Source organism: Lutra lutra, chromosome 3, assembly GCF_902655055.1.
Source record: "Lutra lutra chromosome 3, mLutLut1.2, whole genome shotgun sequence".
In the NCBI taxonomy this organism is placed as follows: domain Eukaryota; kingdom Metazoa; phylum Chordata; class Mammalia; order Carnivora; family Mustelidae; genus Lutra; species Lutra lutra.
Genome location: NC_062280.1, coordinates 207,399 through 233,160, shown reverse-complemented (window position 1 = coordinate 233,160; position 25,762 = coordinate 207,399). Strand labels below are relative to the sequence as shown.

The following is a 25,762-nucleotide window of genomic DNA, read 5'->3' as shown; positions in this document are numbered from 1 at the left end:
TATCATATAATTGATGCAAAACCTTTATAAAGTGCAGTATTTGCACTGACTCTTCTCAGTTACAAGAAAAAAAGACAACTCCCATTCTTTTTATAAGTGACTCTTTCGTGACCTTTTGTTTCTGAAAAAATACAAAAAGTGTTAATTGCAGGTATAATAATTCAATCAAAACTATCTTTCTGATATTTGAAAGAAAATTCTAATTTTTAGCATAAATTATTACTTTTCTGTGTCTCTAATTTTGCCATTGAATTTTAATACTTTGGAATTTTTCACTAGCTGCTTTGCAGTTAGGTCTCGTGGAAGGAGAAATCAGTGACTTGCTTCGAGGGATACATCGAGTTCAAACTCCTAAACAAGAAACTGTTGATGAAACTGTGCGTCCTGAAGAAGACGGCCACATGAAACAGAAGGAAATTGATTCAGATGATATCTGCCCAATTTGTCAAGAAGGGCTTTTAGAGAAAAAGCTTCCTGTCACGTTTTGCAGGTGACATGTCTTTTTTTCCTCTTTTCTGTTGAAGTAGGACTGAAACATAGCATCGTGTTGGTTTCAGGTGTACAGTGTAATGACCCACAGTCTGCATGGCTTAGCACTCCTCAAGATCAGGGGATTCTTAATCCCTTCGCCCGTCCGTTTCGCCCATGCCCCGACTCACCTCCCCCCGACAACCTCCCATGTCCTCTCTGTATTTAAGAGTCTGGTATTTTGGGCCCCTGGATGACTCAGAGGCTTTTGCGTCTGCCTTCGGCTCAGGTCATGATCCCAGGGTCCTGAGATCAAGTCCCATTTTGGGGGTGGGGAGGAATGCTCAGCAGGGAGTCTGTTTCTCCCTCCCCACTCATTCTCTCTCTCTCTTTCTCTCTCAAAAATAAATAAATTAATTAATTAATATCTTTTTAGGAAAAAAGAGTCTGGTATTTTGCTTGTCTTCTTTTTTCTTTGTTCATTTGTTTTGTTTCTTAAATTCCACATATGCATGAAATCATACGGTATTTGTCTTTCTCTGACTGACTGACTTCACTTAGGAACCTGCCCTCTAGTTTAATCCATGTTGTTGCAAATGGCAAGTCTCACTCCTTCCTGTGTCAAGTCACATTCTGTTCTGTGTGTGTGTGTGTTTGCCGCAGCTTCGTTATCCACTGCCTACTGACGGACACTGGAGTCACTTTCGTAACTTGGGTATTATAAATATGCTGCAGTAAGTGTAGAGGCACGTTATTTCTCGAATCCATGTTTTTGTTTTCCTTCAGTAAATTACCTTCAGTGGAATTACAAAGTCAAGGTAATTCTATATTTAATTTTTTGAAGAACCTCCATACTGCTTTCCAGGACGGCTACACAAATTTGCATTTCCAGTGTGTATGAAGGTTCCTCTTTCTCCACACCCTCACCAGCACCTGTTATTTCCTGCGTGTGTGTGTGTGTGTGTGTTTCGGACACTCAGACAGGTGTCAGCTGGCGTCTCATTGTGGTTTTGATGTGCATTTCCCTGATGTTGGTGATCTTGACCATCTCTTCGTGTGTCTGTCAACCGTCTCTATTACTGCTTTGGAAAAATGTCTATGCAGATCCTCTGCCCACTTCTAATCAGATTATTTGTGGGGGGTTGGTGTTGACTTGTGTAAGTTTTTTGTATATTTTGGATATTAACCCTTATCTGATATACCACTTGCAAACATCTTCCCTCATTCAGTAGGTTGCCTTTTGGTTTTGTTGATGGTTTCCTTTGCTGTGCAAAAAGCATTTGATTTTTATGTAGTCCCAATAGTTTAATTTTGCATTTGTTTCCCTTGCCTGAGGAGACATGTCTAGAAAAATGATTTTATAATGTCAAAGAAATTACTGTCTATGTTTTCTTTGGGGATTTTTATGGTTTCAGATGTCACATTTAGGTCTTTAACCCACTGGTCCAATTTTATTCTTTTGCCTATAGCTGTCTGGATTTCCCAGCACCGTTTATTGAAAAAACTGGGTTTTTCCTCATTGTATATTCTTGACTTCTTTGTTTTAGATTAATTAACCATATAAGTGTGGGTTTATTTTTGGGCTCTCTCTTCTGTTCTATTGATCTGTGTGTCTGTTTTTGTGCCAGCATTATGCTGTTTTGAGTACTTTAGCTTTGTTCATATCTTCACATTTGGAATTATAATACCTCCAGGCTTTTTTTACCTTCTCAAGTTTGCTTTCGCAATTTGAGGTCTTTTGTGGTTCCATACAAATTTTAGGATTATTTGTTCCAGTTCTGTGAAAAATGTTGTTTGTATTCTGATAGAAATTGATTCTGTAGACTGCTTTGAGAAGTGTGAACATTTTAATAGTATTAATTCTTTTGATCCTAGAATGTGGACTACCTTTCCATTTGTTGTGTCATCTTTCATTTCTTTCATCAGTGTTTTATAGTTTCCAAAGTACAGGTCTTTCACTCCTTGGTTAAATTTATTCCTGAGTATTTTGTTCTTTTTATGCAATTATAAGTGGGATTGTTTTCTTAATGTCACTTCCTGCGACTTCATCATTCGTACAGAGAAATGCGACTGATTTCTATACATTGATTTTGTATCCTGTGACCTTACTGAATTATATTCATTCTAGTATTTTTTGGTGCAGTGTGAAAGGTTCTCTCTGTATAATATTATGTCATCTGCAAATGCTAAATGTTTTACCTCTTTACGAATTTGATGTCATATATTTATTTTTAGGCAGATTGCTATGGCTGGGGCTCTCAGTGCTGTGCTGCATCAAAGTAGTGACCGTGGATATCCCTGTCTTGTTCTCGATCGTAGTGGAAGAGCTCTTAGTTTTTCACTATTGAGTGTGATTTCAGTGTGGGTTTTTCATATATGGCCTTTATTATGTTGAGAAGTGTTACCTCCAAACCTATTTTTTTGAGTTTTTATCATGAATGTATGTTGTACTTTGTCAAATCTTTTTGTGCATCTATTGAGATGATTATTTTGTCCTAACTCTTGTTAATGTGATATATCATGTTGACTGATGTATGAACATCAAACCACACTTTATCCCTGGAATAAACCCCACTTGGTTGTGATGAATCATTTTTTTAACGTATTGTTTGATTTTGTTTGCTAATATTTTGGTGAGAATTTTTGCATCTATATTCATCATAGAGATTGGCCTGTACTTCTCTCTTTTTATAGTATCTTTACCTGGTGTCAGGGTGATGCTGGCCTTGTAAAATGAATTTGGAAGCTTTCTTTTCTGTTTTTTGGAATAGTTTGAGAAGAATAGATATTTCCTCCTCTTTAAATGTTTGGTAGAATTCAACCTGTGAAGCCATCTGGTCCTGGACTTTTCTTAGGAGTTTTTTGATTACTGATTGAATTTCCTTGCTAGTAATTGATCTGTTAAAATTTTCTATTTCTTACTGGAAGTAAATTCAGTTTTGGAAGGTGTTATGTTTCTAGGAATGTTTCCATTCCTTCAACATTTGCCCAATTTGTTGGCATACAATTTTTCATAACATTCTTTTATAATTCTTTGTATTTCTGTGCCATTGTTTTTTTTTTTTCCTTCTTTATATCTGATTTTATTTATTTGAGTCCTCTCTCTTTTTCTTGATGAGTCTGGTGAAAAGTTTATCAATTGTATTGATCTTTTCAAAGAACCAGCTCCTCGTTTCATTGATCTATTGTTTGAGGAGGGCTTTGTTGTTGTTTTGATTTTTTTTGGTCTCCATTTCTTTCTACTTTAATCTTTATTACTTCCTTTCTTCTGCTGGCTTTGGGATTTATTCTTTTTCTAGCTCCTTTAACTATAAAGTTTGTTTGAGATCTTTCTTGCTTTTTGAGGTGTGTCTGTATTGTTATACGTTTCCCTCTTTGATCAGCTTTTGCTTTATTTGAAAGATTTTGGACCATTGTGTTTTCATTTTCATTTGTCTCCATGCATTTTTTATTTCCTCTTTTACATTTTGGTTAACCCACTCAATATTTAGTAGCATGTTATTTAACCTCCATTTATTTGTGTTCTCTCCAGATTTTTTCTTCTGTTTCATTTCTAATTTCATATTGTTACGGTCAGAAAACATGCATGATATGATTTCAGTATTTTTTAATTTATTGAGACTTGTTTGTGGCCTAACATGCAACCTATTCTGGACATTGTTCCATGTGCACTTGAAAAGACTGTATATTCTATTGTTTTTGGATAGAATGTTCTGAATATCTGTTAGGTCCGTCTGGCCCAATGTGTCACTGAAATCCACTATTTCCTTGTTGATTTTCCATCTGGCTGACTAATTCATTGATGTAAGCGGGTTATTAATGGCCCTTACTATTACTGTATCACTGTCAGCTTTTTCCCTGAAGTCTGTTCGTAGTTCCTTTATTTACTGCTTCCATGTTGAGAGCAAAAATATTTGCAGTTGTTTTATCCTTTTGTTGGGTTGTTCCCTTTATCATTATGTAATGTCCTTTTTTTCTTGTTACAGTCTTTGTTTTAAAGTCTATTTTGGGGGCGCCTGGGTGGCTCAGTGGATTAAGCCGCTGCCTTCGACTCAGGTCCTGATCCCAGGTCCTGGGTTTGAGCCCTGCATCGGGCTTTCTGCTCAGCAGGGAGCCTGCTTCCTCCTCTCTCTCTGCCTGCCTCTCTGCCTACTTGTGATTTCTCTCTGTCAAATAAATAAATAAAATCTTTAAAAAAAAAAGTCTATTTTGTAATGTAACTATCCCTACCCTGGCTTTCTTTTCACTTTCATTTGCATGGTAAGTGGTTTTCCATCTTTTCATTTTCAGTCTGCATATATCTTTAGGTCTGAAGTGAGTCTCTTGAACTTACCATGTAGATGAGTCTTTTTTTAAATCCATTTACTCACCATCTTTTGATTGGAACATTTATTTCATTTACATTTAAAGTAATTTTTGATATGTATATACTTATTGCCATTTTGCTGCTTGTTTTATGGTTGTCTTCATAGTTCTCTGTTCCTTTCTTCTTCTCTTGCTCTCTTCCATTGTGGTTTGATGGCTTCCTTTTGTGTTATGCTTGGATTCCTTTCTCTTCATTTTTTCTATATCATGTGTAGTTTCTTTTTAATGCATGGTTGCCATTAGGTTCACGTATAACATCTTATGCATATAAAAGTCTATATAAATGTATATCTAAGTTGGTCGCTGAAGTTTGAACTCATCTGAAAGCACTAGGCTTTTAGTTGGGCCGTATTAGTGGTCACACTGGATGCTTGCCCTCATCCTGTCTGTTGGGGCTGCAGGACACTGAACTGCAGGGCACTCTCCTGTGTTGTCTCCTGAGAGGCTTTCATTGGTATATGGAGCCAGACACCAGAACACATGCCTACTTCCAGTCCCCGTTGTGACTGTCATCACACTGATCTGTATGCAGCCTGCTCTCCCTGCTTTGTCCCCTGAGAGGTTTCATGGGTGGATGAGGCCAGAGGTCAGACAACATACCTACCCCCAGTCTGTGTGCCAGTGCTGCAACTGCACTGATGGGCAGGGCCGTCTCTGAGCTGCCAGCTATAAGGTTTGGCTACAGGGACTGTGTGCACTGGTGTGTGTAGTTATTCTCCCCTCCTCTCCTCCCTAGGGCAGGAATCACTTTGGAGTGGTGCTGGTCCCTGCCCGGACTGCTTGCAGAGTGTGTTATTCCAACATCCACTTTTCTGGGGTACTTGCTAAATGGGGCAAGTTGGCGTGGCCCCACAGAATAATGTGGAGGCGGAAACATTGTGATAGCAAAATAGGTGGGGAGAGTTTGCGCTGGCTCCAAAAAGCATCCAGCTGTCTAGCCTATGGGATGGGGGAGGATAGAAATGGCACCCATTAGCTCTTTAGTTCTTGGAGAAGTTTCCTAATGATTCTTGTCCCTCTGGGGCATGTTCTGAAATTAGTAAATAAATCTCCATGATACCCCAGGTGCTTTTCAAACTACTGCTTTTATGCTCTGTCCCAGCTTGGTTATATGTTATGCTGGCTCTTTAAGGGTGGAGACTCAGTTTCCTTTTGCTCTCTGGCTCTCCTGGAGCTAAGCCCCAGTGATTGTAAAAACTGGTGATGTTAAGCCTACTGGTTTCAAAGCCAAATGTTATGGGGACTTGTCTTCTCAATGCAGACTGCCTGGGCCTTGGATACCCTTGTGAGGTCTGATGCTTCCACTTCTCCATGCTTGTGGTATCCCTCCCATTGGTGGTTGGTCTCCCCATGGGTTTAGTTCCTGACCGTATCCCTGCTCCTCTTACACTTTTTGATGTTGCTCTCACTCTGTGATTAACTGTGAAAAGTCTGTTCTGCCAGTCTTCAGGTTGTTTCTGAGTTAATTGCACTGATGTGTTTATATGTTAGTGTGGATGTCAGTACTGTGTCAGAACAAGGTGAGCTTAGGATTCTCCTATTTTGCCATCTTCCCAGCTTTCTGCACGCTTTTTCTTTGCGTATTTAAATCTTATGAAAAAAAAATTGTAATTTAAGATGTTTGTAATTGATTGTTACGAGATATGTTGATAGAGAAACAACAAAAAGCTTTACCTATTGCTTAATTTATATTTAATTGGCCTTTTGTTTCCTAACATATCTGTTGTAAGAGGTCCTGTTCTTATTCTAAGTATTTCTAGGCTACATTGTAAAGGGTGAAAATAAAGACTAAACTCTGCTTTATTCCTCTTTCCACTTTAAGTTATTAAAGTAGGATAATTTTCAAATTTTTATTTTATACACATGAATAGATACCACGGCTTAGACCATTTACAAAGAAACTTCTGAGAGTAAAGATAGTACTTTAATATTATAAAAATTCTTTTCAGTGTGTCAAAGTTTTATCTTTAAACCTAAGTAATTGAAATGTTTACCTATACACAAACACTTATTAAGAGTGTCGTGTTCATACTATTCTTTGAGGCCCTGCAAAACTGGACTTGAATATTTGGGCAACCATTTCTTATTAAATTTTTCATTTTCTTACTCCTGATTATTGGCCAAAATTTTCATCCATGTAGTTTTTCATATGGGTGCTTCTATTTCATATTTTTAAATTGTTAACTATTTCTCAAAGTATTATTTCTCTTAATAAATATTTGCCAGGTACAACCACATATTGTGTGATTTCTAGAAAAATGAGGTGGTACCCCTGCTCTCAATGAGGCTTTTTATTTAAAAAAATGATAATTACTGTTACAATTTTCCTTTTGTTAAGATTACATTTATTCTCACTTTTAAAATGAGTAATATTGGAGCCCCTGGCTGGCTCAGTCAATGCAGCGTGCAACTCTTGATCTCAGGGTTGTGGTTTCAAGCCCCACACTGGGTGTAGAGATTAGTGGGTTGGGCCTCTGCCTTCGGCTCGGGTCGTGATCCCGGGGTCCTGGGATCGAGCCCCGAGTCGGGATCTCTGCTCGGCGGGGAGCCTGCTCCCCCGCCCCGCCTGCCTCTCTGCCTCCTTGTGATCTCTGTCTGTCAGATAAATAAATAAAATCTTTAAAAAAAAATAAAATAAAATCTTAAAAAAAATGAAAAATATTTTAATGATGCAAAATTGTTTAAACCACCATTTCATTGGAATGAGAGAAAATTTGTTAGGAATTCTAATGTATTAATTAAAGATAATAGATTAAGTAGGTAGGTAAGATAGTGTTGATGTGCATAATCAAGCTATATCTGGAAAATCAGTTCAGAATCTGTTTTTATGGGAAATAAAGGTGGTAGCGCAGAACGTTATATTTATGTATATAACTTTGATGTATGCAAATGTCAAATTTTATTTCAAACAGGTTTGGCTGTGGCAATAGCATTCATATAAAATGCATGAAGATCCTAGCTAATTATCAGGATATGACTTCAGACACTTCTGTGTTGAAATGTCCCCTGTGTAGGAAAGAGTTTGCACCATTAAAACTGATTTTAGAAGAATTCAAAAACTCTAGCAAACTTGTGACTGCAGCGGAAAAAGAGCGACTGGACAAACACCTTGGAATTCCCTGTAATAACTGTAAACAGTTTCCAGTGGAAGGGAAATGTTATAAGTAAGTGTCATCAGTAAGATTATAAACATGTATTCTAACTTTTTTTGTTTTTTTTAACTTCAGGAAACTTGGAGCATTGGGGCACTGATCACTTAGCCTCCTTCCTTCTGCAGACAGTGTGTTTGCCTTAAGTGATGGCTGCTTATGTAGGATTTCCAGGCTGGTGGTTTATGTCAGCCCAGGACCTCGAAAATTCTGTTTTATTTTCTTCACTTACACAAAAATCCTGGCTTTGTTCTCCAGTCTTAGAGAGTCTAAGGTAGCACCCTGTCTCGGAAGATCTGGACATAGACCTCAATGAGTTTCCCAATTCAGAGCCCTCAGCTTCTAGGCCTCTCACCTTCTCTTTCCTTGAACCATCAGTGAGGTCATTACCAAACGCTCCTAGGACTGAGCTGGGGCACTGACTAGATTGACAGAATAGTTACTCAAGTATCCCAAACTTGAAATTGCAATGAGTATAAGTTGTTTTTTTTCTTTAATCCTCTACCTCAACAACAATAAGATAAATATTAGAGAAAACAATTTTTATTACTTTGTAAGTAATCCCCAAACTTTCCCACAGTTGCCACACTAAAACATCAATTAACTGCTATGCTTGGGAAATTTGTGTTTTAATTAAAATTTTAGCTTAACTGTAAAGAAAATATATTCTTTTTTTTCAGTCTTCCTAGAAATACATTATGATGAGCCCAATTAATATATTTTCAGAACCCTCTTATAAAACCATAAAACTTTTTTTGTCACTCCTATCAAAAAATGATAACTTTTCTGTTTTGAAGTGTTCTTTGTTTCCTCTATGTGTCACATAGAATAAAATCAACTGGATCATTATAAGTAAAAGTCTTTACTGGAAATTGACTGGCCTGAGAAGTCTCCAAAGGAGCCTTCTAAATTGAGGAAGAGGGGAGAACTTTTGTAGAGGCTTGGTGAGTGTTCAGCTAGTGTCAGGAACGTTGGTTAAATAGAATCTAGAAGGAGGAAGGACTCGATCTTCGGTTTTCACAGCTGTTGTTTTCAGGAGGCGTGGATCCAAACAGTAAGGCGCTAACGTGAGAGAGGACTGGGGGGAACAGCGGTGGGGGACGAGGGCAGGAAGCGGCACGGTGTAAAATTCTCAGACTTCGTTATCGCCTGTTCTTCAGATGATTTGTATGTGGCTCTAGTGGACTATTTCGAATCTTTCTTGCATGTATTTTGTTACTGACCGCACGCTCTGTCATTATTCTGAGCTTTGGGCTGCGCCTTCTGTCTTTGTGGGTGATTCTTTTTGCTCCGACTTGCACAGGAGGAAAAGGTTATCTGTACCTTTCTAGCTTCTTTTAGTGGGTCTGTTAATTTAACTGGCATAAGATACATTAATAGAAGAAAAGCATTTTAAATCTGTTCCTGTTGGAGCCTCACATTGGCATGAAAGTTTCAGAGACAAGCAGTTGAGGCTTATGAGCCTGAGCTAATCAGAGGGAGTAAGGTCCGGGGCTTCAAAGGGGAAGGGGACAACCCGTGAGAAGACAAGAACAGCAAGCGTGTGCCACACCGCGCAGAAACAACGGGACACAGAGGAGTCTGGGGAAACAGGCCCTGTGGAGCTCCGTCCAGCTCACAGCCACAGCCCATACTCTTGTAGCTATCTCGGGCGAGAGCTGCTTTCTGGACCAGGCCTCTGTCTAAATTCGTTTAGGCAGTTGAGCGCATGGCTGGGGTTGGGGGCATAAAAACGCTTCCTGAGTCCTTCAGGCCTTGATCGACGTCAGCTCTCAGCAATCCGCATGCTCTGGCGGCACAGGCATTGCTCCAGACACGGGCATTCCGCACTGTTGTGCTTCTGCTCACTGCCCTGCACCTCTCTGAGGGTAAATTATGTGAGGGAAGAGAGGGAATAGAATTCCCGTTTGCAAGAAGTATTCTAAGTACAATTCTTTATGAAACAATTGAAAGCACTGGATAATCAAATGATAGAATATCTAATAGGCTATAAATCCTGTAGGAATTTAGAGAGAGAAAGAAATGAAAGCTAAGGTAGTGGGAACAAATCAAACGGACGCGCATAGACAAAATAATGCCTCTCAGGTATGTCTGCGTCCTCATGCTCAGAACATGTATCTTAAGTTACATGTCGTAGAGAAATTCAAGTTGCAGATGTAATTAAGAGTGCTGACATAATATTCTTGATGGTCCAGACCCAGTGTCGTCACTAAGGTTGTTAAAAGTGGAAGTGGGGGCAGGAAAAAGGGAGTCAGAGGGAAACACGACTATGGAAGAAAGGCCCAGAGACACAAAGCGTTGCCTGCACTGAAGACGGAGTAAGAGGCCACAAGCTAAGCCCAGGAAGGTAGAGAGACTCTAGAAATGGAAAGGCAAGGAGACACCTCCCTTGTGGAACCTCCGGAAACAAATGCAATCCTGCCAACCCCTGGATTTTAGTCCCTTGAGACCCATGTCAGACTTCTAGCCTACAAAACTATGAAATAATAAACTTGTGTTGTTTAAGCTGCTAAATTTGATTTGTTATAGTAGCAGTGGGAAGCTAATATGGGTGAGATAATTTGGGCTTTTGTCCTATTTGCCTAGTTCCGAGGGAATTTTGGCAGGAATTGTTCACCAAAACCATCAAAATAATTGGATTTTTTTTCTTGTATGTCTTGTTTTTGTATTTTTTAGGTGTACCAAATGTACAGAATATCACTTATGCCAGGAATGTTTTGATAGTTGCTGCCATCTTCCTCACCCATTTACATTTCGTGAGGTGCTATATCCATCTTGAATTTTCTATTGTATTTCTATTTGTCCTGTTGTAAACCTAAATAAAATAAATCTAAGAATGATAAGAATAGATAATACTTTTTAACAGAGCTGATTTTTTAAAATAAAAACCTAAGACCAAATTTTTATGAGAACTTTTTTTCATAGGAACGTACAAGGGAAGCAGTTATCACGTTGATAGTTTATAAAACTAACACAATAACAAACATCTGATGATAGTATGCATAAATATCTTAAGTACAGGAATTACAGCCACTGAACTTGAATATTAATTTTTTAAAAAATCTCAGTGTTTCAAATTGATATAACTTATTGACACCACTTATAGTTTAAAATTTCTTACATCAAAAGTAATAAAATGTTATTACAATCATTTGAACTGTGCACTTAGAAGTGTCTCCTGTTTCTTAGAACTAATGCTACCTTCTACCTATCACACAAGATAAAAATCCACAATTATCATTATTAATATTTTGCCTTAAAAATGGTAGCTGTGCAATAGTATGTTAGACTCACTAATAATTTGTAAATTCTTAATGTTAAAAAAGGTGTGTTTTTAAATGAGTCTTCATTATTTACATTATGTTGATACACAACTAATTTTAATCCACAAAATTAAAATTTCCATGATTTGCAAAGTAACCTATTTTTACCTATTACAGAAGAGAAATCAAAGATGGAAATCACTAGAAAAAGGATCAGATGAAATTGTAAAATATGTAGACATTAGAAATGAGATAGAAGAAAAGATGCCACATTTTCAAGAAAAACAAGGGTGAGATTTTCAGTGAAACTTACATTTCTTTTTATGACTTGGGACATTTAAATTATTTTTCAGTTTGAGTAAGTTTTATTCATTCCTTTGTTCAGGAAATACGAATCATATGTTAACAGTATTATACAAACAAAGAGGAAGGTTCTAGAGTCAGACTGCCTGAGTCCAGTCCTTGTACAACTAACTGCAGGCTGGCTGTGCGACTTTTGGGCTGGTTACTTCACTTTCCTCTGCCACATGTATTCCGTCTTTAAATGTTAATAATCAGGGGCGCCTGGGTGGCTCAGTGGGTTGGGCCGCTGCCTTCGGCTCCGGTCATGATCTCGGGGTCCTGGGATCGAGCCCCGCATCGGGCTCTCTGCTCAGCAGGGAGCCTGCTTCCTCCTCTCTCTCTGCCTGCCTCTCTGCCTGCTTGTGACCTCTCTGTCAGATAAATAAATAAAATCTTTAAAAAAAAATAAAAATAAATGTTAATAATCATAAAATCAGCCCCATAAGAATTTTGAGTTAATATGCAAAGCAAATATTAATACTTATTAATAAATAATATTAAATGAGTTAATACACAGAGCAAATATTCAAATAATATTGTCTAGTATTATGAATCTCACCAGAGATTCTACTAGCTATTAGGCATATAGTAGTTCCCTCAGTAAATAAATGATTGTTTAAATAAATGTAAAATTAAAACTGACAATAAGTAAAAAAAAAAAAAATGCAGGGGGATTTGATATCTGCTTTGAGGTGATTGACCCCTGGGGGAAGAGAGTCTTTTCTTCCTCACCCCCCACTTTCACCTCATGAAGGAGGATTTCTTAAGTCTGACTGGGCTGTTTATCAGTGGATGGACCTCTAGATTTCCTGTCATATTCTTCATTAAAGAGAATTACGTATGCTGGGTATTACTGACCTATTAGCTACATCATAAAACTATACAAAAGAGGTCATTTTGAAAGGATGAGATAAAATTAATTTTTAAAAAATAATTTCAGTGAATTATCCAAATAACAATTGTGCTTGTTCTCATTAACACACACACACACACACGTTTCTGTCAAACCCAATGCATGTTTACTCACATCTTATGGACAGTCCACACACTTGAAGACCACAGTCTTGAAGAGCATAAAATACCTCACAGGTGTAGAATAAGCCTATGTAAATGTTCTTCATCTCCATTTCCTCTGGCTCTGTCTAGTTATCACACATTAGAGTGACAAATTGTGTAACTAAAGGTTTTGAGTATATTATAGGTAGAAGCAAAAGAACATTAGGGTAGAAAAGCACTCTAGGTAGAGAAAGTGGAATAAACAAAAGGGGATAATTTCAAAATAAAGTATGGTTATCACCTTAAATAATGAAAATACACTTTTTTTTTTTTAGTTGACAATTAGAGGACCTTGGTAAAAGCAATTGCTGTAGTTTGATGGAAGTGTATCCGTGGAGTGATAAGATATGTAAAGTTTTCTGAGAAATGTAGGCATGGCTTTTTTGTTGCACTTGTCTTAATTATACTTCACAGATACTGCATTTTTTACAAACTAGAGTTTTGTGATAAGCAAGTATATCGGTGCCGTTTTTCCAACAGCATTTGCTCACTTCATGTCTCTGCATCATATTTTGGTAATTCTTGCAATATTTCAGACTTTTCAGATTGTTATTATGTTTGTTACAGTGATCTGTGATCTTTAACATTACTATTGCGATGTTGTTTTCATGCCTGCTAATACAACATCCATTCTGCAACCCATGAATTAATGAATACTTTTGACTTTCAAATCTTATTATTTAAGAAATAAATCCTTAAAATTTTAATTCCAGGAGTTAAACACAGTTTAACTGTTAAATACAGTGTTTTGTTAGTGTCAGGTTACAATATAGTGATTCAACAATTATATACATTACTTGGTGCTCATCATGGTACGTGTCCTCTTAATCCCCACCACCTACTTCCCCCCGGTAACTACAGTTTTGTTCCCTAGAGTTAAGAGTTTTTTAGTTTGTCTTTTTTCCTTTGTTCTTTGCTTTTCCTAGTTTTGTTTCTTAGATTCCACGAATGAGTGAAATCATATTTATTTTTCTCTGACTTATTTCACTTAACATTATAATCTCTACATCCCATGTTGTTGCAAATGATGAATATTTCATTCTTTCTTATGGATGAGTACTATTCCACTGTGTGTGTGCATGTGTGTGTGTGCTTTTTCTTTGTCCGTTAATCTATCAATGGACATTTGGGTTGTTTCCATACTTTGGCTACTGTAAATAATGCTGCAGTAAAAGGGGTACATATATCCTCTCAAATTAATGTTTTCATATTCATTGGGTCTATATCCAGTAGTGTGATTACTGGATCACAGGGTATTTCTATTTTTAATTTTTTGAGGAACCTCCATACTGTCTTCCAACAGTGGGACTGCACCAATTTGCATCCCCACAAACGGTATAAGACGGTTCCTTTTTCTCCACATCCTTTGCCACATTTGTTGTTTCTTGTTTTTTTCATTCTAGCCATTCGGACAGGTGTGAGGTGATATCCCATTCTGAGTTTGATTTGCATTTCCCTGATGAGTGACATTGAGCATCTTTTCATGTATCTACTGGCCATCTGTAAGTCTTCTTTGGAGAAATGTCTGTTCATGTCTTCTTCTGCCCATTTTTAATTTTTTCTATTTTATTTTTTTTAAGATTTTATTTATATAGAGAATAGGGGGAGGGATGGAAGGAGAGGGAGAGAATCCCAAGCAGATTCTGCACTGAGCATGGAGCCTGATGCAGGGCTGGATCTCACAACCCTGAGATCATCACTTGAGCAGAAAGCCAAGAGCTGGGGGCTTAACCAACTGAGCCACACAGTGCCCCCTGCCCATTTTTTTAAGTTAGATTATTTGATTTGTGTTGAGCTTTACAAGTTCTTTACATATTTTGGATACTATTAATCAGATTTGTCATTCGCAAATATCTTCTTCCATTCAGTATGTTGTCTTTAGTTTTGTTGATTGTTTATTTTGCCGTGCAGAAGATTTTTATTTTGATGTAATCCTAATAGTTTTTTATTTTGTTTCTTTTGCCTCAAAGAAACATGCCTAGAGGGGCCCCTGGTTGGTCAGTTGGTTAAGCATCAGACTCTTGATTTTGGCTCAGGTCATGATCTCAGGATCATGAAACTGAGCCCCACGTTGGGCTCCTTGCTCAGCATGGAGTCCACTGCAGATTCTCTCTTCTGTCCCCTTTCTGTTCCTTCTGTCCCCCACCCCCCACATATACTCTCTCTCTCTCTCCAAAATAAGTATTTTAGAAAAAGAGAGAGAGAGAGAGAAGACATATCTAGAAAGATGTTGTTGAAGCCAATGTCTGAGAAATCACTGCCTGTGCTCTCTCCTAGGATTTTTATGGCTTCAGGTCTCACATTTAGGCCTTTAATCTACTTCGAGTTGACTTTAGCATATGGTAGAAGGTTTGGTCCAGTTTCATTCTGTCCATGCGGTTACCAGACACCATTTATCAAAGAGACCTTTTCCCAGTGCATGTTCTTGCCTTCTTCTTGAAGATTCTTTGGCCATATAATTGTGGGTTTATTTCCAGGTTTTCTATTCTGTTCCATTGTCTATTTTTCTGCCAGTACCATGCTGTTTTGATCACTACATCTTTGTAATACAACTTGAAATCCAGAATTGTGATAGCTTTAGCTTCTTTTTCAAAATTGCTTTGGCTGTTCAGTGTCTTTTTTTGTTCCATTCAAATTTTAGGATTGTTCTAATTCTGTTTATATCCCTATAAAAATCTAGAAAAAATGCATTAAGTCTGTAGATTGCTTTGGGTAGTATGGACATTTTAACCATATTTGTTCTTCCGTGAACATGGAATGTATTTCCATTTGTTGTGTAATCTTCAATTTCTTTCTTCAATGTTTTACAGTTTTCACCTCCTGATTAAGTTTATTCCTAGGTATTTGTTCCTTTTGGTGCACTTTTAAATAGAATTTTTCTTAAATTTTCTTTCTGTTGCTTCATTATTAGTGTATAGAAATGCAAGAGATTGCTACATGATTTTGTATCATGTGAACTTACTGAATTCTTTATTGGTTCTAGTAGTTTTTGGTGTTTTCTATATATTATATCTTGTCATCTGCAAATAGTGGAAGTTTTACTTCTTCCTTACCTTTTTGGATGTCTTTTATTTGTTTTTCTTCTCTGACTGCTATAGCTATTACTTTGTTGAATAAAAGTGGTGAGAGTGAACATCTTTTTTTATTATTATTCATTTGAGAGAGAGAAAGAGAGCATGAGAGGGGGAGAAGCAAATGGAGAGGGAGAAGCAAACATCCCTGCTGAACAGGGAGCCCAAGATGACTCGGTCCCAGGACCCAGAGATCATGATCTGAGCTGAAGACGGATGCTTAACCATCTGAACAGCTCAGGCATCCCAAGAATGAACATCCTTGTCTTGTCCTGGGGAAAATCTCACAGCTTTTCACTATTCAGTTTGATGTTAGGCGTGAGTTTTTCATATATGACCTTTATTATGTTGAGATATGTTTCTTCTAAACCAACTTTGAGAGCTTTTATTATAAATGAATGTTGTACTTTGTCAAATGCTTTTTCTGTATATTGAAATGATCATATGATTTTAACCCTTCATTTTGTTGATGTGATATATGAGTTGATTGGTTTTTGCATATATAAAACAATTCTTGCGTCCCAAGAACAAATCCCACCTGAGCACGGTGAATAATCTTTGTAATGTATGATTGCATGTCGTTGGCTAATATTTTGTTGAGTATTTTTGCATCTATGTTTATCAGGGATATTGGCCTGTAGTGTTTTTTTTTTTATAGTGATACTGTCTGGTTTTGGTATTCTGGTAATCCTGGACTTGCAGAATGAATTTGGGGGAGCTTTCCTTCCTCTTCTATTTTTTGGAATAGTTTGAGGAGAGTAGATATTACCTCTTCATTAAATGTTTGGTTAAACTCACCTGTGACATCACACTGTCCTAGACTTTGGTTTTTGGAGAGTTTTTGTTTGTTTGTTTGTTTTGTTTATTACTATTCAATTTCATTGCTAGAGATTGGTTTGTTCAAATTTTCTATTTCTTCCTAATTTAGTTATGGGATGTTACATTTCTACTAATTTATCCACTTCTTAGGTTGTCTAATTTGTTGGCATACAACTATTCATAATAATCTCTTCTAATTTTTTGTATTTCTGTGGTATTGGTTTTTATTTCTCCTCTGTCATTTCTGATTTAGAGTCCTCTTTCTTTTAATGAGTCTGGCTAGGTTTATTAATTTTGTTGATCTTTTCAAAGAACCCACTGCTGGTTCATTGATCTGTTCTGCTGTTTCCTTAACTTCTATTTTGCTTATGTTCTGATATTTATTATTTACTTCCTTCTACAAGTTTGCATTCTGGTCTTCTTTTTCTAGCTTATTTAAATGTAATGTTAAGTTGTTTATTTGAGATGTTTCTTATTTCTTGAGGTAGGTCTATATTGCTATAACCTTCCCTCTTGGAACAGCTTTTGCTGCATCTCAAAGATTTTCCACCATTCTGTTTTCCTTTTTCTCCATGTATTTTTTTTTTAATTTCCTCTTTGATTTCTTGGTAAGCCATTCCTTATTTAATAGCATGTTATTCAACCTCCATGTATTTGTGCTTTTTTCCAGATTTTTTTCCTGTGGTTGATTTCTAGTTCCATAGTGTTCTTGTCAGAAAAGATGCATGATAGAATTCAATCTTTTTTAATTTACTAAGGCCTATTTTGTGGTCCTAATATGTGATCTGTTCCAGAGATTGTTCCATATGCACTTGGAAAGAATGTGTATTCTGCTGTTTTAGGATGAAATGTTCTGATTATATCTTTAAGATCCATCTGGCCCAATGTGTTATTCAAAGCTACTGCTTCCTTTTTGATTTTCTGTTTGGATGATCTATCCTTTGATGTAAGTAAGGTGTTAAAGTCCCCTAATAATACTGTGTTACTACCAATTATTTACTTTATGTTTGTCATTAGCTACTCTGTCTATTTGGTTGCTCCCAAATGTTGGGTGCAAAAATATTTGTAATTGTCATATATTCTTGTTGGATTATTCCCATTATGATTATATAGTATCCTTTGTCTGTTATCACAGTCTTTGTTTTAAAGTCGATTTTGTATGATGTAAGTGTTGCTACTCTGGCTTTATTTTCACTTACATTTGCATGATAGATGTTTTTCCATCCCTTCACTTTCAGTCTGCATGTGTCTTCAGGTCTGAAATGATTCTCTCTTTTTCTTTTTTAAGATTTATTTATTTATTTCTTAGACAGAGATCACAAGTAGGCAGAGAGGCAGGCAGAGAGAGATAGAGAGAGAGGGAAGCAGGCTCTCTGTTGAGCAGAGAGCCCGATGCGGGGCTCGATCCCAGGACCCTGGGATCATGACCTGAGCCGAAGGCAGAGACTTTAACCCACTGAGCCACCCAGGCGCCCCTGAAATGATTCTCTTGTACACAGCATATAGTTCTGGCTTTATTATCCATTCTATCACCCCATGTCTTTCGATTGGAGCATTGTGTCCAAAGTAATTATTGAAGGTATGTATTGCCATTTTTCAACTTGTTTTATGTTTGTTTTTGTAGTTCTTCTCTGTTCCTTTGTAATCTTGCTCTCCTCTCACGGTTTGCTGGCTTTCTTTAGTCACATACTTGAATTCAATTCTCTTTGTTATTTGTGTAGCTATAACTAATTTTTGATTTGCGGTTACCATTATTAGGTTTATATATAATATCTTATGCATATAGTAGTCTATATTTAATTGGAATCACTTAAGTTTCAACCCATTCTCAATGCACTAAATTTTTCTTCTCTCCCTTCTACATTTTAGGGATATGGTGTCATAATTTACATCCTTTTTGTGAATTTCTTGACTGATATTTACAGATATACTTAATTTTACTGCTTTTGTGCTTCCTACTTTTCTTACTCCTGCTTATGGCCTTTTCTTTCTACTCAAGGAGTCCCCTTTAACATTGCATATAGATCTAGTTTAGTGGTGATGAATTCTTTTACCTTTTGTTTATCTGGGAAACTTTTTATCTCTCCTCCTATTCTGAATGATACCTTGCTGGAGAGAGTATTCTTGGCTGCAGGTTTTTTTCTTTTACACTTTGAACATATTATGCCACTCACTTCTGGCCTACAAAGTTTCTGCTGAAAAGTCAGCTCATAACCTTATGGGGATTCCCTTATATTAACTTATTAACTTCTTTCTTTTCTCCTGCTGCTTTTAAAATTATCTCTATATCGCTACTTTTTGCTATTTTAATTACTATGTGTCTTGATGTGGACCTCCTTCAGTTGATTTTGTTGGGGATTCTCTGTGACTCCTGGATCTGGTTTTCTGTTTCCTTCCCCAGATTCAGGAAGTTTTCAGCTCTTATTTCTTCAAATAAATTTTCTGTCCTCTTTTCTCTCTCTTCTTTCTCTTGTTAGGGTTGATTGCTTTCTATTACTTTGTCCTCTGGGTCACTGACCTATTCTTCTGCTTCCTCCAGTCTATTTATTCTCTCTCATGTGTTTTTTAATTTCAGTTATTGAATTCTTCATCTCTATTTATGCTTTCTATCTCTTTGTTGACAGTTCTCACTCAAGTTGTTCACTCTTTTCTCAAGTCCAGTGGTATCTTTATTACTTTAAATTATCAGGCATATTGCTTATCTCCATTTCATTTAGTTCTCTTGCTATGATTTTCTGTTCTTTCACTTGGGGCATATTCCTTTATCTTCTCATTTTGTCTAACTCTATGTGTCTGTTTCTAAGTGTTATGAAAGTCAGCTGTGTCTCCTATGTTAAAAGTAGTGGCCTTATAAAAAAGAAGTTATGTGGTTCCCTGTAGTGCAATGTCCCCTGGTCACCAAAATGTGGCACTTCAGGGGTATCTCCTATGTGATTATGTGTGCCCAAGTTGTGGCTGAGTTGAATTTGTTTTCAGTCCAGTCACCTGCAATGGTTTGTCTGTTATGGGCAGGGTTTGTCCCTGTGTTATTAGTGGGCTAGTCTGGGGCTCTCTTGGGCTTGAGTTGAGTGAGACCAAACTTTTGCCATAATTGCATAACAATAAACTGCAAAGTATTTTCCATGTGTTACCTCCTGAGAGGCTTTTGTTGTTGGGCACAGATTTGCCCCAGCCCACTGCTGGGACCTAGTAAAATTGGTGTGTATGGTTATCTTCCCCTCTCACTGGGGCAGGAATCACTTTGGAGTTGTGCCATCCCCTCTCAGGGCTGCTTGTACCCTGCCAGGCTTGTGGCACCTCTTTGGACAAACTCTTGCCAAGGGCAAAGAGCTTGTTGGAGGAGGTGCATCCCCAGAGAACACAGGGGCAGAGTGCTGCTGTTAGCAGTATAGATGGAGAGTGTTAATACTGTACGGGTTCCAACACACATCTTTGTATTTAGCTGGGAGGTAGGGGAGGGAAATGCTGCCCACCAGCTATTTGGTTTTTGGAGTAGTCTCCCAGAGATCCCTGCCTCTCCAGCACATACTCTGATTTTAGTAAATACATCTTCCTGTATATCCCAGTTTTTGAAATTGCCGTTTCTATGCTGATCTTAATGGTATTGTTGGTTTTGCTCTCTCTTTTAGGGTGGGGACTCAGTTTCTTATCCCCTCTGCCTCTCCTAAAACCAAGCCTGCTGATTTTTAAAATTCCAGTTGATGGAACATTCAACTCTTGATGTTGGCTAAGGTCATGACCTCAGGGTCCTGAGATCAAACCCTCTGTTGGGTTCCATGCTCAGTATGGTCTGCTTGAGATTCTCTCTCTCTTCCTTCCTCTCTCCTTCTGCTCCTCCCCCTACTCACTTTCTCTCTCTCTTTCTCTCTCTCTGGAAAAGGTAAATAAATCTTTAAGAAAAAGACTATTGACAAATTTTGAAGGAAGATCTTCTGTGAGTAAAATGAAATCAAACAGCATCACATGTTACAGAAAAGAAGTGTTATTTGATGAGGTAGACTTCATTGTTATCTTATTTCAAGAAATTGCCACAACCATCCCAACCTTCAACAACCAGTACCCTGATCAGTCTACAGTCATTAACATTGAGGCAAGATCAACAAAATATTACAACTCACTGAAAACTCAAATAATGTTAGCATTTTTTAACAGTAAACCATCTTTAGTTAAAGTATGTACATTGCTTTTTCAGACATAATGTTATTGCACACTTAATAGACTATAGTATAATGTAAATATAACTTTTATTCACACTGGGAAACCAAAAAATTCATTTGACTTACTTTCTGGTAATGGTCTGGAACCAAGCCCACAATATCTGTGAGGTATTTCTGTACTTGAACTTTGTTCTGATGGACTTTTAAATGATAGGAATATGCCTAACCTTTAACCAAGTTTTGTTTTTAAATACTTGTTTCATCTATTTTGTCAGTCATTAAAGCATAAAATACCTCTAATTTACATTAATTTTAGTTTTGTTGGTTGGTACTTCTGGTACAAAAATGAAATGGTACTTTCAGAATCAAAACATAGTCTAAGAATACTAAAGTAGTAAGCATATACCCCAAGGGAAAGTGAGTTTCCTCTTAGATTCTCATCTAGCAATTTATCACAGTAACCTGGAATATTTAATGTGGCTTACCATGCACCTTACTCCCTACCAGATGGCATCATGAATTGGACTGTATTTTTCTAAACACAAGGAGTAAGTGTTGGCCCAGACTGAAATAATTTGAGTATATGGTTCTCATTAAAATTTTGTTCTTATTTCATAGACATTAAAAAATGCAAATAAAAAAATTTTAGGTTAGCTTTTTTATTTGAAATGAATAAATTTTGTTATTTATGAAGTTGATGTTGAAATTGGGGCCATTTTGTTCAGCATTAATATATAAATATAGATTTATTTGACTTTATAATGTATGAAATTTCTTACCTTTAGTTCAAGAAAATATTGGATTCATTCACATTATTTATATGGAGTTTATTTACCTGTGTCATTGATGACTTCCTGATCTATAATCACATATAAATATTCATGTCTTTCTGCTAATTCTCATTCAGCCAAGTTTACACACCAAAACAAGTGGTGAAGTCACTGCCTCTCTTACTGATTACAAAGAATAGTAAGCTGCTTGCTCCAGGCTATCAATGTCGACTTTGTCTGAAGGCATTTCATCTGGGTCAACATACAAGATTGCTACCATGTACTCATAAGGTAGACGTTGCATCATTTTGGTTTGACTTTCCTCATAAGGCCAGTGTTTACCTATGAATTGACAATTTAAGTCTCTCACTTTTTAGTTGTATTATGTGCAGAGATGTTTATATTGAACAGTATGCGTAAAAGAGCTGCAGTGGAGACTATAAAGGCAGCTCTGTCCCTTGTGGATGGATTTCTACTGATTAGGACTCATTTCTGCTATATGGTATTTAGATAAGATAAAATAACTCTTTAAGTTAGATTATTTTGTCTACCTTATCTACTTTCATTACCCATATAAAGAAAAATCTTATAGAATAATGTGTTTTTGTGATTCTTTGGATGAAACAGAAATGTTTAAGTTGACATAGTTAATTATTTCAAATGAATTCACTGAAATTAAAGTCTAACGTTTTTCTATCATATATATAGTTGGTAACCAGTTTTTTCTGAAATAGTTACTTTAAATAAATATTTATACCTTTAGAGTCACCTTTACTTAAAATGTCTGATAGTTTGTTTTCTTCCCAAGAATGTGATTTGTTATTTTATATTTTATACCTTACCATCATTAGATCCGTTTCCAACTCTAGTTGTTTATGACTTATTTATTATTTATTAGCTTAATTATTTAATACATTTTCATGTATTATTTTTATTATTTTATTATCATGTATTTACATTTCATGTAAATTTCATTCATAAAGCAACAGTAAAATTAATGGCCTAATAAATAGTGGGATTTAACGATATTACAGAAATGTTATCCATAGAAGCCTTTCCATTTTAATGTTGAAAATGGAGATCAGTCCCATAACCCATTCCATTTTTTTCTTTAAAATAGTTCCATAAAACTTGATAAATTATAATTATCTTCCATTCTTGCTAATAGTTTTTAATAGTAACACAATAATGAAACAAGGAAAAACTTAGGTAGTATACATTATAAACAAGATAATTATATCTCTAATTTTATCTCTCACCTTTTTTTTAAGTTTCATAGGAAATGTATTGACAGTTGGTTATTCTACAAGTGCAATTCATGCCCTCTTGATGGACAAGTTATATATAACCCTTTAATCTGGAAAGATAAAGCAGTAAATGGACACACACATCAGTCCATTTCAAATACAAACATCACTCATCTGTCAAAACAGGAAGAACCGGAACTTTTTATTCCTGGTACTGGATTAGTCCTTAAACAAAATAGACTTGGAATTTTACCTAGCATAACTCAACATAATTCTGAAAAGTTGAAGACACCTGAAAGTCCAACAGATACCTATCAGGATATAGCAATAGATGATCTATTCTCTATCAAGTTAGATGATTCAAACTCAAGAAAATTAATCTATGAATATAAAATTAGCCAACATTTCCCCAGGTATCTTCAAGATTTACCAACTGGACCCTTTGGAAAAATGTCATCTCAAACATTTCTTCCTTCTATTGCTCACAAAAATATTATATGTCCCACTGGAATGGAAACCCCACATATCAATGAAAAATACCATACTTGTCAAAGCCAGAAGATCGCAAAAGACTGTAAACATATTAACCACAATCCAAAGAAGACTTCTGGTGCTAGAATAAGAGAAGACAAAAAGAGATCAGATACTTTACTTCCAGATTTAAATCTTATTACCAATTGGGGTACAACTAAAATTAGTTTGTCTAAAAGATATAATAATTGTATGGGGAAAATTAGACAAAAATGTAGTAATCCATCAAGAAGGCCTGAATCTCATCCTTTAAATATAAAAAGTCCTGAGCTATCTTTCATATTAGAAGGAGTTCAGTTATGAAGATGTATTTTTTATTAACATCAGAAAATATTTGGATATTGAACATAAAAATGTTTTATTTGTACAACATAAACACTATACTCTTGACAAATGTATATAGAATTGTCATCATTTTGCCTGCTTGTCTATGAATGATTACTCTTAAAAGAAATGACCCCATTCTTTATAAGACTTAAAACATTTGATAAATATGGTCAGAATGTTATTATGAATAACTTTTAGAAATTTTATTTCATACTGATTAAAATAATTATTTTTACTTAAATTAAGGAAATAGATTTTCCTTGCTTTAAGCCACTGTTTTTAAACATTCCATTTGATAACATGTAACATGGAAGGATTCTTTCCAGGACCTTGAATATTTTTTGCATTAATATTTACCACAAACCTATGGGAAAATCCAGATGGTGGTTATCTTGTTCACTTTATTTCTTTAAAGTTATTTCTTATACCTGAAATGAAAAGTAAATATACTTACAATGCTATAAGTTATGCCACATTTAGAATGATTTCACTGATGTCAAGAAACTTAAGTACTATCAAATTCTACTATTTCTACTATTTTTGAAGACTGTATAAATTACTTAATCCTCCCATTAAAGTATAAGATATTTCAGGGAAAGAACTTTGTTGTCTTATTCACTGCTGTACACTTAACATACAGTGCTTGACAAACATGGGTGTTCTGTAATATTTGTTGAACTACTGAATTATGAAGACATGTGGCCACATAGGAGGCAAACAAAACAAACAAACAAATGTGGTATCAGAAAACCAAAGAAAGAAAATGTAGTCAATTTTTAGCAATTGATCAGGTAAGATCAAAACTGAAGAATGCAATTTTGCTTTAGCAATAAGGAAAATATTAGTGGCCTTAGCTAGGAGAGTTTAGTGGAGTGGTGGGAGCCAAGTCTAGGTTGGATTGGGTTGAAGAGAAAATTGCAGGTGAGAACATGGAAACAGAAATATATACAACTCAGGACAAGAGATTATGAATGAAAAAAGAGACAAAAGTAACTGGAAGATGTAAGTTTAGGGTTTTGTTTTTAAGCTGAGACTTGAACGTATTTAAATGCCATTAAAATATAGCTGGTGTATGTGATAACTGATATTAGACAGCTACAGCTGGTATGTGTGATAACTTAATAACAGAAGGATCTAGAGCATAAGTGTCAGGATAGCCTATCGTAGGATGCAGGAACTTATCCACTGTAACAGAAGGGGGTTTATGTATTACAGATTTAGATGCAAGCAGTGGTTAAATTGTAGACTCAATCAGCAGAGAGTAGGTAAAGAAGAAAGATGTTTGAGGTCGTTGGAAAAGGATTAAAGAAACTATTTTCTTGAGGGAAATGGAAAGTGAACTGGAGAAGCATAATAGCATTTCAGGACTTTAAGTTCCTTTTAAGTTTGCTAGCTATGAACCTCTATAATGGCACCAATCTGACTCATTTGGGTGATGTTTAGCTGCACAACACGATCGATGTGTCACTGTAGAAAAGGTGGAGCTCTGAATTCATGATGGGTACAATTTTGATCCTAGTTATAATGGAAGGAAAAGGAGCAAGCAAGTTTGGGGCCACAACAAGGGAGAGATCGAAGAAGAAAGAGACTCAAAATCTGAACAAATTAGAAGAGATTATAGGAAAAGGCTGACTCTAAGGCAAGATAAATGATAAATGGATTGAAAGACTAAGATTGGTCAAACAGGAGTACTAGGCAGGCATGCTGCAAAAAAATAGGAAGTTTGGGTCAGAGAAAGTAATGACTGAAGAAGAAATTTCAAAGGGCAAGTTTCAGTGAGGTTCCAGGTACAGCTAAAGGTTGGTGGATGTGGCAAAGAGAAGCCTTCAAGAATGAAAATGTGACGGAAAATGAGAACCAATGGCAATAACTGGGTCAGCCTCATAGACATTACTAACCTTCTTCATAAGAGGAGTTAAGGAAGAAAGTCTGTAAATATATTGCCAGAAATCCTTAGCTGAAGGTGTCTGGAAGATCTACAGAGGAGGGGTAGAAAAGGAGAGGAATCAAGAAATGGTAAATCCCAAAGGGAACTGACATTTTTATAAGAAAGTCTGGAGCTATGATCTGCAAATGACAAGGAGTACAGAGAAATGATCCTGATGCAAGGACAGTATGAGAAAATAAATATGCTTTTAATATAGGGCTGCAGGGAAGGAAGTCCCTAGAAGGAATACAGGTTAAGGCAAGAGGGGAG

The 25,762-nt window shown here is 36.3% G+C and overlaps 1 protein-coding gene across 2 annotated transcripts in view; it reads left to right on the top strand.

The window, feature by feature from the left end:
* The window catches only part of ZSWIM2 (zinc finger SWIM-type containing 2), a 33,572-nt gene extending 9,358 nt beyond the window's left edge, over positions 1–24,214 (top strand). The window contains exons 4-9 of one of the 2 annotated variants that reach the window (XM_047722558.1): positions 280–490; positions 7,746–7,997; positions 10,659–10,743; positions 11,423–11,535; positions 21,598–21,751; positions 22,732–24,214. In XM_047722558.1, the coding sequence (XP_047578514.1) occupies positions 280–490; positions 7,746–7,997; positions 10,659–10,743; positions 11,423–11,535; positions 21,598–21,751; positions 22,732–23,541 (1,625 nt within the window). In that variant the 3' untranslated portion in view covers positions 23,542–24,214. The remainder of the gene's footprint in view (positions 1–279; positions 491–7,745; positions 7,998–10,658; positions 10,744–11,422; positions 11,536–21,597; positions 21,752–22,731) is intronic. The other variant, XM_047722559.1, reaches the window with a different exon arrangement.
* The last annotated feature ends 1,548 nt before the right edge of the window (positions 24,215–25,762 follow it).